This window comes from Pyricularia pennisetigena (assembly GCF_004337985.1).
Source record: "Pyricularia pennisetigena strain Br36 chromosome 4 map unlocalized Pyricularia_pennisetigena_Br36_Scf_6, whole genome shotgun sequence".
NCBI lineage: Eukaryota > Fungi > Ascomycota > Sordariomycetes > Magnaporthales > Pyriculariaceae > Pyricularia > Pyricularia pennisetigena.
In genome coordinates, this window is record NW_021940918.1 from 2,364,594 (window position 1) to 2,378,347 (window position 13,754).

The window sequence follows — 13,754 nt, forward strand, 5'->3', positions numbered from 1 at the left end:
AAATTGTACCCCATTCGGCTAGCGCCATGTTCTCCGAGGTTCTGTGGGGCTGGCTAGCGCTTCTTCGTGTCAATGGCAATTTTCTGATCACGTAAGCAATTCAACCTCATTCCCAAATTCAGGGGCAAAGTGGTCGTCGTGGACTTGAGCCGGGACCACAAGCGTTAATGTCATCCTCTTTGGTTCTCGTTATGCAAAGCTTGCCATTCTAGCTGAATCACACTTTCTCTTGTTAACAGGATCACTGGCATGCTTGTCGCTGCTAAAAAAAAGAGAAAGCACTAGACATAGAGAGCCAAAGCAGATAAGCATCGACAGGTACTCAGTGATACTCAGCCGCGCGCAGTGAACACTCACACAGTCAGTTGTTCATGATATTCAGACAGTTTGAATCAACCAGAGTCAATTCATAGTGGCTACGGGATCTGAAGGATCAGGGTCTATTTAGGCATCGCAAGATGACTTGCCCTGAAACCATCAATCCATTCCACCTCAGCGCCAGAATTTACCATTCCCTCCTAATAGTACAAATACAGAATTAATATGCGATTGGGTATCGAAATGTCATCAATCGTAACCTCATAACTCATACAAGTTTGTATGTGGTTGCCCCGAATGGGCTGATCTCCTCTAGTCTAATCCCGAGCCTTGATGACGATGGCCGAGTTAGATGTAAGGTGTAGGAAAGATAAAACAAGTTTCTCGGCATGCCGTCTCGAAAAAAAAAGAGAAGAAAATAATGATGCTAGACAACTCCTCAAAAATGCGCAATTTTCAACTTCTTTGGGGACTTGAGGGTAGAAAATAACGGATGCGAAACTTGAGTAAGAAGAAAAAGCCTGGGAGAGACAGTGGAAGGAGAAGGCAAATACTCAAAAGAAGATTGCAAGACAACGCGGGTCAGGTAAGGGGCAAAAGAGAAAATAAGACTCAAGAAAAGAGGCTCCATCCAATCATGGCATAGCCAGGTCTGCTGGCAGCTTGCTAAGGCATTTCACCAGCATTTGGTATTGCTGGCTTGGGTTCCCATTCCCTGGGAGCTCGCAGATAGTTGCATGCCAAGCGCTGCCATCAAGCCATCTGTTCCTCGAGCAGCATGTGGAGCTCTGGTAAATGCGTTGTTGCCAGGCAAAAGCATGTCGTGCGGAAGATGGACGACGAAGTCAGGGTTGATGTCGGATGGAAATTCACAAAAAATTAAGAAGAAAACAAAAAGAACAAAAAGGTGCGGACGGTAAAAGAATGAAAACGGTGTAGCGTCCAGTGAGCAATTGGTTCTTATCAAGCTCGATGGTGTCGCATCTCCGTGTGAGAGCTCTGCGATGGCTTTATGATCATAAGAGGAAGTTTGTGCATCCTTCAGAAGCCATTATTCTTGTGTTGTTGTACCGACGGAGAAGAGGGGCCCATCAATTCTCGTCGCTGGCATTAACTCTGTCCTTGATATTGACAACGTCATCGTCATCTTCATCGTCTTCATCTTCTTCTTCTTCTTCATCGTCGTCGCCAAAGTCAACAGTTAGGCCTTCATACCCCTCATACGGAAGCGGCTGGCTAAACTCTGGGGAGATGACTGTCTCCGAAAGACGCTGTGATGAATTGTGTGAGTAGAGGTTTATAATTAGATCATAGGAAAGAGACAGAAACTTACTCTGCTTGCCTCTTCGTTATACTCCGGATCGACCACACCTCTAATCCTGTCTGCATATCCGTCCTCTTGCTCTGTCAAGTGGTTCTCCATGTGCTCTTGCTCACCGATTCCCAAGGGAACTTCGATATTTTTGAGATGTTCTGAAAGCTCATGAGGCACTTCCTCCTGAGCGGCAGCAAGATACCCGTCACCATCCTCGATGTCATCTAGTTCGCTGTCCGGACCGTTGTTGGCAATGGCCAATGCCGCGCGCGCAGCGGCTTTGCGGCGCGGGACTGCCTGTGTTATCGGATTGTAGTCGGCATCCATAGGCAGATGTGCCGGATCGACTTCAGCAATCTCGCGCTTGATGCGCTTGGATGGCGATGACAGCGTCCTGGCGGCTGAACGCTTCCCATTCTTGTTCTTGGACTTGGCAGGCGAGGAGACAGACTGATTGTTGATAACATCTACAGCATCTGGGATGTTGAAATGGCGATCATCTAGCTTCTCGTCAAAGCGAACTGCGCGTGTCTCAAATGCCTCGTTTCCGGTTTTGAAGCACACTTTGGCGTCTTGATCCTTGCGCACGTAGCCGCGGATCCAGGGATCTACTTGAGCCCTTGATCCCGGTTTCTGCATAGGCGGTGGTACCAAGTGACCCTCCACGATGAGCTGACTGCGGAGGCGTCCTAGATGCTGGACAACTGCGCCTCCTGTTGAGCCTGGGTGCAGGCGATGGGCGATGGCATCCCAAGGCAGCTCGATCTTATGTCTACTGCACTCGTATTGTAGGTGCATCATAACCTTCTCAATCATTCGAGGACCTGTGACATGCTCTCTGGTCAGCCTGCCCCATCCTTGGCTCACTTTTGTGCTTCCACGTCAAGGTGGTCATATAACCTACGTCCCCACATGATCAAGCTGCGACCCTCATTGCGTCCATTGGCAGACTTCTGAGCTCCATGAGGAGGTATTGGAGTGTAATTCCATTTTTCATATTCTTGCTCCTGCTGTGGCAGCTCGGGTGACGGCGAACTGCTCAAAGGCGGAGAGTCAAGCACTTGACGGGTACGGGCGGTTTCTTTCTTGCCCTTCTTTGGAGTTGTAGGCACACGTGGTGCGGCGGCTGATGATACGGATGCCTTGACACCTTGGGCCTGGCTGTTCAAGAAGTCATCGGAAGTAACCTTGCTCTGTTTGGGACGTCGGCGGCTCATTTCGGGTGTCTTCTTGCTGGTGCCCATGGTGAAGGATGACGGGTATCTGTAAAATGGAAATCTCCGTATGTAGATTAAAGGCAATGGACACGATATTTTGACTGATGTATGCGAATTAAAGTGAGATGAAAAACTGTTAAGTTGAGATGGAAATGGAATATCAATTTGAATGAAATCTGAGATGAAAGTGAAGGTGAACTGAGAGCCAGTTCGGACTGACTGCGGCTGTTGGGTTCAATCTTTAAGACAAGACAAAAAAAAGTCAAGAAAGAAGTCACAATGCTGTGAGAGAAGAACCAAAATAACTTGGTAAGTTGATCCAGAGAGAGCTCGGAGCAGTAAATAGAATCGAAACGTATGACCAAATGGTAAGGTGAATGCGAGATTGAAGGTGAAGGTGAGAGACTTTCGAGGAAGAGACTAGGTCTATTGGTCTGTTTACGGAGCTTTCTACCTGGGTCAGACAACCAAGTCCACGTACTTCTTGGCCCCACAGGACCACGCTACCCTTCTTCCATAGCAGGAAGTCACGTATGCCACTAGAATGGTTTTGATGCCAGACTTGCCAGTGCTTTATTGCCAACGAGTGACCGCCTAGAAATTATGAGCAGACTCTGTTCCCTTTGAACATATCAACCAGAGCTTTTGACGCATTGTAGCACCGGCCATGGGGGGCACCCATGGTGCCACTGACAAGTGAAGGTTCTTCTCTGGCAACCCCTTGCAAAGCCCTTAGAAGCAGTTAGCTAGTTAGCTCACTAGACAGATACTTTACGTCGGGCTTTATTTGTAATTCATGTAATGCTTTATACTTCCCAATTTTTTCCGTTTGGGGGCGTTCAAATTTGACTGCAGATATACCACTCCATAGCGAGCTTCTACCTAAGAACATGTCGTGTCAGCTAGTCTAATCTCAACCGAGTTTTTCTTCAGTTCTTGACCGTGCGTGGGTGTTCCAGCGTGAGCCAAAGTGAAAGCTACAAAAGCCCAGTGCATCACAATGCAAGAAAGTTTTTGGCATCTTGATTTACTAGTCTAGAGCGCGTGCCTGGATCTACCATGGCTGACAAGGAAAACTGAACATCCACTCAATGACTGATATGTGATTAAATGAAGAGTAATAGATTTTTTTTAGGCCGAGCCAAACGTATAGAGCTGCCTTCTTTTTCCCTCCGATTCAATCTCCCCTTGGTATCTTGACAAGCCTCTTCATGATGTAAAGTGAGTAGACAGAAACGCCGTGATATTTCTCGACATTATTTCCAGGCAGTCGACTGAGACTGCGAGTCAATGACAATAAACACCGTATGTCGAGAAACAAACAAGATCCTTTACCAAACGCCAAGCATGAAAGCCAACCCATAAAAATAAAATAGGAATGAAAGAGCCCTTCATGTAAGCCATGAGACTAGGGACCAAATTGCAAAAACCTCCCCACCCGCGAGATGCACCATGTATTTTACAACGGCCCTCCACTTGCTAGTCGGATTCAATTTCGCGACTGGTCAAAGTAGATTGTGGGACAACCAGCCTTCCAGCGTGGATCTTATGTCAGTGAGACTGCGATGGTCTTTTGGACTGCTGTGTTTCTCCTCCGTGATATCTTGTCAAGCCCGCGTTTGAGACTCTGGCTGACTGACCTGTGCCATTTAGACGCAGTAGGTTGCTGTGTTGGCAAGTTGACGATTCGTTGGGAATCTGTAAAGTGCTGAGGCTTCGCTGTCAAGGTGCTGGAAGGGGCTGAAGCTTGTGCGATGGGAATAGTGTGAGGTTGGAGGAGTTGTTGCTGTTCGAGTTGCTTGTGTTCTACCATTGTTTGCATCATGTTTGTGACTGTGACAGGAAGAGATGCAAAGAGTGTTGCCATTTGTGCAAGCTGCTTGTTCAATGCTCCAATTTGCTGCTCTGTAATGTCATGAACAGCTTCGATTTGCCGGCTGACCAAGTCAAGACGAGCCTCGACTAGCTCGAATTCACGGACTGAGTTGTCCCTCATAGCAGCCATCAAGTCATGCCTGATCTGTGATAGGTCATTCTTGCTAGATAGCCTGGAGAGCCTATTTGCAATCTCCAATAGGTCATTCTTGCTTGCTATCTCGGCGAGGTCACGCTTGTTGGCCATGCTAGACACAAGAAGTTCCTGAAGGTCGCTTTTGGTGACGGCATGAGTGTTATGGGTAAGCGCGGTCTGCATGATGCGATATAGACGCTCTTCTTCTTGGACGGACTTGATGCAAGAGTTGACATGCTTGAGCGCACGCTGCCTCTCGAGCTTATCGTCCATCTCCTCGTCGCGTTCCCGAAGGTCACGCGTCAGAGCGACGAATAGAACGTCACGCTCGGCCTTGCAAGCGGCACCGCGCATCTCAATGAGCTTCTTGTAGTCATCGACAGTGACGTTGGAGTTGGCATTGAGGTACTTGGTGCTGGGGAACTCGCCGGAGCGCTGGGCAAGGTCCAGCTCCTCGGCCATGGCGCGCAGCTCTTGGCGAGTGTAGAGAATATCATTGACGAAGAGGGTGGTTGCGGAGCTGGGCTCAGAGAACACGCTGCCGCTTGACCCCGACTTGCTTGATGCAGACGACGGCGTGCTGGCGGCCACCGGGGATGTTTCGTCCCGGCAGAGCGCGCTGCGGTTGGCCATGGTGGTTTGGATGGGGGATATGGTGCCGGCGCGAACGGCACTGGCGCTGGTGTTCTTAACGTTGTTCATCTTGTCGGACCCGGTCACGGGATCGGAGCAAGTGCTTGGTTTTGTGAAGTTACTGTTGATGGCATTAGTGACTTGCTTGTTTCTTTGTTTGTTTTACAGAAAGTGAAGCATTAATGGCGTAAGGAGGGAAGTTTCATGGCTGGAAGAGAGTGCTCACCTTGGAAGTGGGAGGAAGCGTAAAGTCACTTCTCTCGCAAGTTCTCGAGTAGATTGGAGTCGATTACGATGGAAGGAGACGAGGCGGGAGTTCAGACTTGAGATATCAAGAGAAGTTGGTGATGTTGTTGGTATGGGAGAAGATGGGAAGAAGTCGAGACTGACTTGTCTGTGAGAAGACGACATTTTGTAGGAGTTCCTTCACGATTGTGCCTCGAATATCATCAATAGGAAGGTGTTTGAGGATGAAGAAGTGTTGTTTCTATTGTTCAATGCGAAGTCGAGCGGAACAATAAGAGCAGATATCCACTTGGAAAGCAGGTATGGGGCTCGTTGAGCCGCTGGTCTGTTTGCTCGTTCCTATTGATGTATTGATGCATCAAAGCCGGTGAGGTCCTCGGTGCAGACGAGTGCCGGGGGTGGCTCGAAGTCACAAAGTGGGGTAGCATTGTTTGTCCCTCTTGAATACCCTCCTACCTAGTTATACTGATTGATTGGCTAGGCCTGGCTGAAGTGTCTTCTCGAGCGAGCACTTGCGCGAGATCAGCTTATACAGCAGCTTTGCCTGGCTCGAGACGAGGTGAGCCAACTGCCAAGATCATCGGAGGCGACTGAGAGTAGCCAGTTAGCGGGGATATATGCCGATCGGTGTGCAGACGTATGGTACAGCAACTTTTAAAAGAATGAAGTACATTTTCAGCTGTTCAACTTGAACATGGGATATACTACACTCGCCACAGCCTCATGGACATGGCCAGTGTAGCGACCATGTTCAAAATGTGCATGTCGTCCAAATTAGGTAGGTGAGTGGTGTCTTGTTCTCCACATATTGTGGGTGCTGGTCTAGTCCAACCCTAACCCTTGCCTAATTAGGTCTTGCACGAGCTTGGACGACATCCCTTCCGGCACCTAAAAGGACGTTCACTCAGCCACCTCTGTTGTCGAAATCATCTATACGTGAGGCACACTATAAAAATGAGTGATTATTGATTCTGCTGGCCGTGGAGTCCAATAGTATCTGGGGAAAATAATTTGCTGCGCACACATTCCAGTCTAGGAGTCTTTGATTTGCCGCTACATAGTACAAAGGCTTACTCCACACATCTCCACAGACACAAAGCCGACGGGCGTCATAATGATAGATTATAACTTGTATAAAAGAGAGGTTCTTTGAATTACGCCTGTGAGGGTAGTGGCTTAATGGGCGTTAAATGAGCCTCCCTGCCCGACAATGTCTCAAGTGAAATGACAGCACATGTGATGTCACCCATCTGCCCCATTATACTGTCATTCGTTCACAAATGCTTCCCAAATGGCAGCTGTAGAATAGAGAAGCATATGCTACCAAGTTTTTTTTTCACGAAATCATGCCTGGCCCCTCACAACATTCAACTGTAGTGCTGAGTGCACATAGGCACACAGATCTAGGAAAATATGAAAAAGTAAGCCGAAAGGTGCGGGGTGCTTTCTGAGAAAATGGACGTCAGTATTCATAACGCTGTATAATTCAAAGCCTCGATAATCTGGTAGCCGTGGAAATGTCACTTACCCTCAATGCCTTCAAAGGTAAATCGAGGCTTTCCGGCTCTGGGGAACGCCCGTACAAACGAACTTGCTCTTGCAGCTTAGACCTCATCCTCTGTAAAAGAATAGTCCCAGTTTTGATTAGTGAAAGCCGTTGAGTGACTGCAAGTACAGAGAGTGAAAGAGACAGGCAGCAAAGCCTACCATTATCAGCCGCCTCGCGCATCTCCTCGTCCTTTACAGATGCCTCTCGCTTAGCGACGTGACCCTTCTTGCTGGCTGGCTTGATCGCTGCATCGTCACCGCCATCATCGTTATCGGCATCGCGGTCGGCTGCTTTGCGCTTGCGTGGGGTGGCCTTCTTCTTGGGGGTGTTCTCGGGCGTGTTGGCCACAGTGAGGGAACCCGGGTGGATGTTGTATGATTTAAGAAGACGCTCATATCGTTTGGCACTGCAAGGTGTTGAAAAGGTTTTTCAAGGATCAGCATGAATGACCAAAAAAACCGTGAAAAATTGAAGGTTGAGAGATAGCTTACGCAGCGGCCTTGCTGACAATCTCGAGCTCAGTTGCGACAGCAGCAAAATCAATCTGCAACAGTTCCGGAGATTGTAGTTAGCGGCTAGCTTGCCAGAAAGATGAGCTCAAATCTGAAGTTTGTATTTTGTCTTGGACCTACTTTTCCACCGCCGCCGCCGTGCTTGATGCAAGTCACCAAGAACTTGACCTGCTCCTCAGGTGCCATGGATGCCATCTTGAATTTTTTGTTGACAAAGAGTGACTTGTGAGAAGGGGAAGAAGGATGTTTTGCACGAAGGGCGTGGGAGTAAATAAGAGAATACTGTTCTGGGGGACAAAAGTTGATGGGTTGTGTTGTGTTTTGATTTGCCCAAATTAGTAGTAAAATTCTGGGTCAAAGGTGAGAGGTTGATCGACACAAGGTCGTTTCGATCAAAGGCTGGATACACAGGAATTATGCTAAACAAAAGGCAAAAGGCGGGGTTTGCTTCCGTGGGTATGGCCTGACAAATGAGTGTCAATAAATCACTTTGCTGGTGCTTTTTCAAAGTTTTCAGCTTCTGGAGCAGAGTGGTATTTTCTGGTCTGTCAGATCTAGCTTTGTGAGACCACTCAGAGAAAGGACTGTTTGTTTCGAAACAAAGATGTACGCAGTTTACCAGCACCAGAAAATGAGCTTGACAAGAATAATCGTGAATTGTGAATTATGTGTCTATTATTAAATGATTGTCTGTAGTCACTCGGTCTTGACGCCATCTTATTGTTGGGTGGAAACCCATCTCGTATGTAGATGAATAAACGTCTATGTTGCCCCCTGTCCTTCCCCTCAATCTAGAAAAATCCGCGCCTTTGAAGGCACCACTGATCCTCGAACCATCCAACCATCCCAAGACCAAATAGAATATTAGTTGCTGCTCATGATCAGGTCGACGGTCGACCATGGTCCGAAGTAGCACCAACTCGTCATTTGACAAGACTACCTCGTATCCTGTGAGAGCCGCATGAAAAAGGGGCTGTCGCACCTATATCATCAGAGCCGAAACTGCCGCAAGTGGCATGAAATGTAGAGGAGTTGCTGGCATGACTTTGCAATGGAAAAAAAACAAATTGACTGCTGCGTTTAATATCACGAAAAAATAATGACTAGAATGCTGCTCAAAGCAGAAAGCAGGACGCTAACGTCGATATTGAGTAAGCTTTGCTTGTAGAAACATATTAGTATTAGAGGCAATTAGACAGATCCCAAGATTCAATAGGGAAAGCTGTCAGTAGATTGAAGGCTTTGCAGAACGGTTTGAATGATGTCAAGAGCAGACAAAAGCCCCAGAGACTTGTGATCCGGTAAAAAAAAAGTCTCGCAAATCTGTCGTTATGAAAAGAGCTGAAATATGCTCTTGTGAGGCTGTGAGATATTCTCCTCTTTGAGGCCACCCAAATGAAGTGAGATTTGAGGAAGGCTCAAGCGAGTGATGTTTGCCGATGGTAGATATGGTCAACTGAAATTACTGAATGATGAAGAGCGTTCATGAATAGACGAGTGCAGGTCCTGGGAGTCCACATGTGACGACAAGCCAAGGCGGCAGGGATAGAGGTGGTGTAGTGAGTGAACATCCTTAAGCAAGACCACCCCAGTCCTGATCGACCGGGCCCTCGGTATCCTCGGTCTTGACGTTGTCCTTCTTGCTGCCGGCGGCGGCATTCTTGGTCGACTTCTGCTTCTTGGGGGCGGGCTCGGCGGTCTGGACATCATCGCTATCATCGGCCTCCACAACGGCAGCAGTCTTCTTCTTCCTCTTGGGCGTCGCGGCACCAACGCCCCAGCCCAGCTTCTGCTTGATCTGTCGGAAGCGCTCGCGGGCAGATCCGCCGTGGGCTAGACCCATGTCGGCGGCGACATCGTCCCAGGCAACGTCGGGCTGGGTCTTCATGTTGCGGAGGTACGACTCGAAGAAACGGAGGTCGTTTTCCGTGGCTGGTTTTCGAGAGACATCGCTGACAGCAGGCACCTTCTTCTTAGGTGGCATGTTGAATGCGAGTCTGCAGTACGTGTCCACAGCGCTGGGGTGACTATGATGTGAGGGAGTGGTCAGCGCGAGTATCATTGTCTGGATGGGAGAGACCGGGGGACTGTGGTGACTGTGGTGACTACTTACATGAGAATCTTCTCATTCAGGTATTGACTCTCGTGTCTGGTCTGAAGGATGTCTGGCAGTGCAGCGCAGAGGGTATTTGGAGTTTATCTCCAGCTCTTTCTTGTGAAGAGAGCGCTGAAAAGATTGAGGTTTGGAGACTGAAAACGGCCTGATAGAGGAAGACAAGTTCAAACGGGCGAGTCGATTCTGGAAATCCTCTATGACGTAGTCGCCAGAACAAACAAACAAACGGGGGATAAGATACATCCAAGTCAGAAGTAAGGGTAAAGATGATGGGTGACGTGAGGATAAAGATAATGGGTGGACGTGATAAATATGAGAAGAAGAGGAACAACGATAAGAAAAATGGTATTTTGGCGAGGAAGATCAAGCAGGTTCGAGATGTTCCATTTGAACTGTACCCCGGGATCGCTTGGTATTTGCCCGACTACCGAAGCCTGTCGACATTAATTTCCAGAGAGTCTGCACAGCGCTAAGTATCAGTCAAATGTATCGATGCGTTTTGCAGCTGTTGTGGATAAAGCAGGGAAGCAAACGTACAATTTGCAGATATACGATTTGCTTGGTGTGTAAGCTTACTCGATTTGACCTGTAGCCACCTGATCAGCCGAATCGATCGATTATGGCTAGATGCTGCGCGGTTCGAGATCACTGATAAACGAAATGAATGCGACCTGTCGAGAATGCAATTACGCTGCTCGTTTTATACGGATTCATGTTCTGGCAGATTGCACACTTGATTCTGAAAAGTCTAGACACCAACTCGGATTCCTATTCCGGCAGCCACGAATGATCCCACGCCCGGATACAACGTTTTTATAATGCCCAAGACGAAAAAAGATACCAGAAGAAAGCCTTGCATTGTACATATAACCTACGACTATTCTTGAAAATTTCAAAGGGAAAACACCTGGTCAAAACTAACTCCGCTCGCTGATGCAATACAAACACCTAACAGCATATAGGAGGCTGCAGGAATATTCAAAGTTGACAGTGACGGTATCCCAGCCCTCAAGAGCCCACACAGTCATTACACAACCATTCCCTCTTCTTGTCCACCGAGACCTTTGCCACGGGCCGGACACAGTGGCTGTGATAACAACGTTTCGGGCACTCCTAAGGGTGGCAGGTCAGCAGTTCATTCTTCATCATCATCACCCCCTGTGGGCTCGGGTAGGCTGGAAACACTTGGTTATATAGCTCACCTTGTTCGAGCAAATCAACAAAGATGGCCCCAGAGCTGGCTTGCGGCAAATAACACATGCGCCCTTGGATCTTTGTAGGCTAGACTTTGGTTCCGACGCCCCTGAAGCAGCGATTAATGGGGCCGCAAGACCCTTCCGCCGCGCATCAGCAACAATCTTGAGAGCTTCTTCGATTGTTCCACTCTTGATGCTCCCTCTCGCCCTCAAGGTTGCCATGTGCTTGCCGAACTCAAGCATGCGCGTATTCTTTGCCAGCAACCATGGCGCCTTGGCCCTCACAAAAGCCAGGAGACCCCGCACGATGTAAGCATTGGATGAGAGCTGCTCCTTGAAGGCAAAAGCATCCCACTCCATCATGTATTCTTTCTCACCGTCTTCTATATCAACAAAGTCTTGCAGATGATCGCGGTGCTTTTGTATTAACCAGTCGGTGTCGGGTTCAACAACGGGAACCGGCTGTCCTGGCTCCAAGAGGGCCTTGCTGAGCGGATGAAAGAGGCGCTGTTTGATGCGAGGAACAACAGCCCGACTCCCAGCATTGCTCCGAATGCTGGTACTACTCTCACTGTTCTCTGGGCGACGAGTCGTGGGCTTTGGCTGGGGAGCTGTGTCAGATGACTAAAAACAAAGAAAGGACGGCTGCGGGTATTCACGAGCCTTACTGGGGCTCCTTTGCTTACCTTCAATACCACTGGCCTCAGCGAATGGTATTCATCAGGTGTGCTGCCATGATCGGGGCCAAAACGAGACGTGACCCATGAGTGATCTCCATCCAGATATCTCGACAAATCTAATGGCCCTTTGGCTCTGCATAATTGAAAGACCCTAGGTTGCATGGACTGTCCCTCTGCGGCCATGGCGTCGAGCGAAACGAAGACAACGTGCGGCGCATCTTTTCCGTGACGCGCCTCCATGAAATCAAACTGATAGCGAGGATGGCAAAAAAAGTGTGCCCTCAACTGCTGTGTGGACGGAGACGTGGCACCACAGACACAACAGCTGAGACCTTCAACGGTAACTTCCTCAGATGGGAGCTTGTACACAACATTGCGCCCAATTCCATCTGCTGCTGCCCTTTCCTCCTTGTCCATATCGCCAAGCTTGCGACGTCTTCTGCGCTCTGTGCCATGTGCCTTGTCGCTGAGTTCCTTGAGGTTGTAGCTCTTGGCTGGGCCACGGGTCCGGAGGGACCTGTTGGGGGTGAGCTCTCCCTCCGCATCGTCATCCTCCTCCGCATGGCCATTGACATGGCCGTTGGCACTGATACCGTTGGTCAGTTCAGGCCCGTGGTGTGAATACCCATTGGGCAAAAACCCGTTCACATGCCCATTGGCCATACCGTTGACCGCCGTGCCGTTCATAGCTGGACGCGTTGGAGTCTTGGCATCCCCCGTGTCCGCTGATAACCCCTTGGTCGCCTTTTCAGTAAAGCCTGTTGTCCACAGGATCTCCTTCTTGAGCACAAGATCAGTAGAACAATCAGGCATCTCTATGCTTCTGTGTCTCAGTGAAAGACTGTCAGGAGCCAAAGACTTGGGACAGATGTCATCAATGACCGCGACAAGGGACCATTTTTGACGCTCATCAGGTCTATACGAGACCGAAAAGGCGTCAGCAGCGTCGCTTTTTATCAATTTGAAGGGCGGCCACGAGGCATCGCCGACGCCCCCAAGCTCGATTTCAGTGGTGTACGAGGCAGCCAGGTCGAAGATGTGGTTGTGCTCATGGCGATCGATCATAATCATATCCGCAGGGACTATGAAGGGCTTTGGTAGGTTTATCTTGGCGACGTAGCCCGGAGCCGAAGGGTTTTTGTAGGTCTGCACGCTGCACACCTGACTGGCGCAGAAGAGAAGCTCCTTGCTGCCATTCTCACAGGCATGAATTGTGACTTTGCACCGAGCCCGAGAGATCTCGGCGGGGCCGTCTAGGTGTTGAGAAGATGCACTTGCGCCAGCCTTAGGGGTGTCCTTGTGCTGTATCCTCAGGACGTTGATGCACAGCGCCTGTCGCTGGTCGCCAGCCTCCTCCGGCAGACCGACAGCCTTGGCAGCCAGGTACGGATTGTACACTCCTGCATCTCGCTCAAGGCGACGCTTTTTGGTAGGCCGACACCCATCCATCAGGTGGTTGTCCAGGCGCCTCGGCGGTCGTGGCTCCATGGCATTTTGTAATCCATCTATCCAGTTCCTGTGGAGGAATGGAAGATCGCGCCTGAAGCCGTGCGGAGTCATGGCCACGGCACCACGTGGAAGACGCGGCGGACGGCCACTCTGGTGCGCTTAAGCATGAGATGATGAGATCCCGGCTTGACCTGGTGAGTCTGACACGTCCGTCGTTGGGGGAGAATAATATGATGAATAGAAAAAAAAAAAAAAAAATAGAAAAAAATTATCCGGGCTGACGCGACACTTCCGATTTCAAAGCTGGAAAGGGATCTAATCCAGCTTGCAGAGTCTTTTGTTTGGCCTTTGGATTCAACGTGGTGGTCCGTAGCAAAATCGCATGCAGGGACGCGTCCAAGGCAAGGCCGAAGCGTGCTTGGGGTAAAATGGAGAACAAAGGTAATGCAGTACCTAGAACTAAGAGTCTAGTGTGAAAGAGTCAACAAGGGAGTACAGGTGCCTGTTTGTTG

At 49.2% G+C, this 13,754-nt stretch overlaps 5 protein-coding genes across 5 annotated transcripts; all 5 read right to left on the bottom strand.

Moving 5' to 3' along the window:
• Positions 1-1,409: 1,409 nt before the first annotated feature.
• Positions 1,410-2,877, bottom strand: PpBr36_06292 (uncharacterized protein; the record flags this gene model as incomplete). Its single annotated transcript, XM_029893438.1, has 3 exons — positions 1,410-1,589; positions 1,652-2,457; positions 2,538-2,877. The coding sequence occupies 3 exons, from the start codon at positions 2,875-2,877 to the stop codon at positions 1,410-1,412; spliced, it is 1,326 nt and encodes a 441-aa protein (XP_029746220.1).
• Positions 2,878-4,396: 1,519 nt separating this feature from the next.
• PpBr36_06293 (uncharacterized protein) lies at positions 4,397-5,563 on the bottom strand (the record flags this gene model as incomplete). Its single annotated transcript, XM_029893439.1, has 1 exon — positions 4,397-5,563. The coding sequence occupies one exon, from the start codon at positions 5,561-5,563 to the stop codon at positions 4,397-4,399; it is 1,167 nt and encodes a 388-aa protein (XP_029746567.1).
• Positions 5,564-7,344: 1,781 nt separating this feature from the next.
• On the bottom strand, positions 7,345-7,996 carry PpBr36_06294 (uncharacterized protein; the record flags this gene model as incomplete). The annotated part of the gene is made up of 4 exons (XM_029893440.1): positions 7,345-7,358; positions 7,448-7,695; positions 7,781-7,833; positions 7,922-7,996. The coding sequence occupies 4 exons, from the start codon at positions 7,994-7,996 to the stop codon at positions 7,345-7,347; spliced, it is 390 nt and encodes a 129-aa protein (XP_029746569.1).
• Positions 7,997-9,374: 1,378 nt separating this feature from the next.
• Positions 9,375-9,785, bottom strand: PpBr36_06295 (uncharacterized protein; the record flags this gene model as incomplete). Its single annotated transcript, XM_029893441.1, has 1 exon — positions 9,375-9,785. One exon carries the CDS (start codon positions 9,783-9,785, stop codon positions 9,375-9,377), a length of 411 nt encoding a protein of 136 aa, XP_029746568.1.
• A 1,140-nt stretch (positions 9,786-10,925) lies between these two features.
• Positions 10,926-13,398, bottom strand: PpBr36_06296 (uncharacterized protein; the record flags this gene model as incomplete). Its single annotated transcript, XM_029893442.1, has 3 exons — positions 10,926-11,030; positions 11,120-11,716; positions 11,800-13,398. Coding segments are annotated over 3 exons (2,301 nt in total), but the record flags the coding sequence as incomplete, so codon positions are not given.
• Between the last annotated feature and the right edge of the window lie 356 nt (positions 13,399-13,754).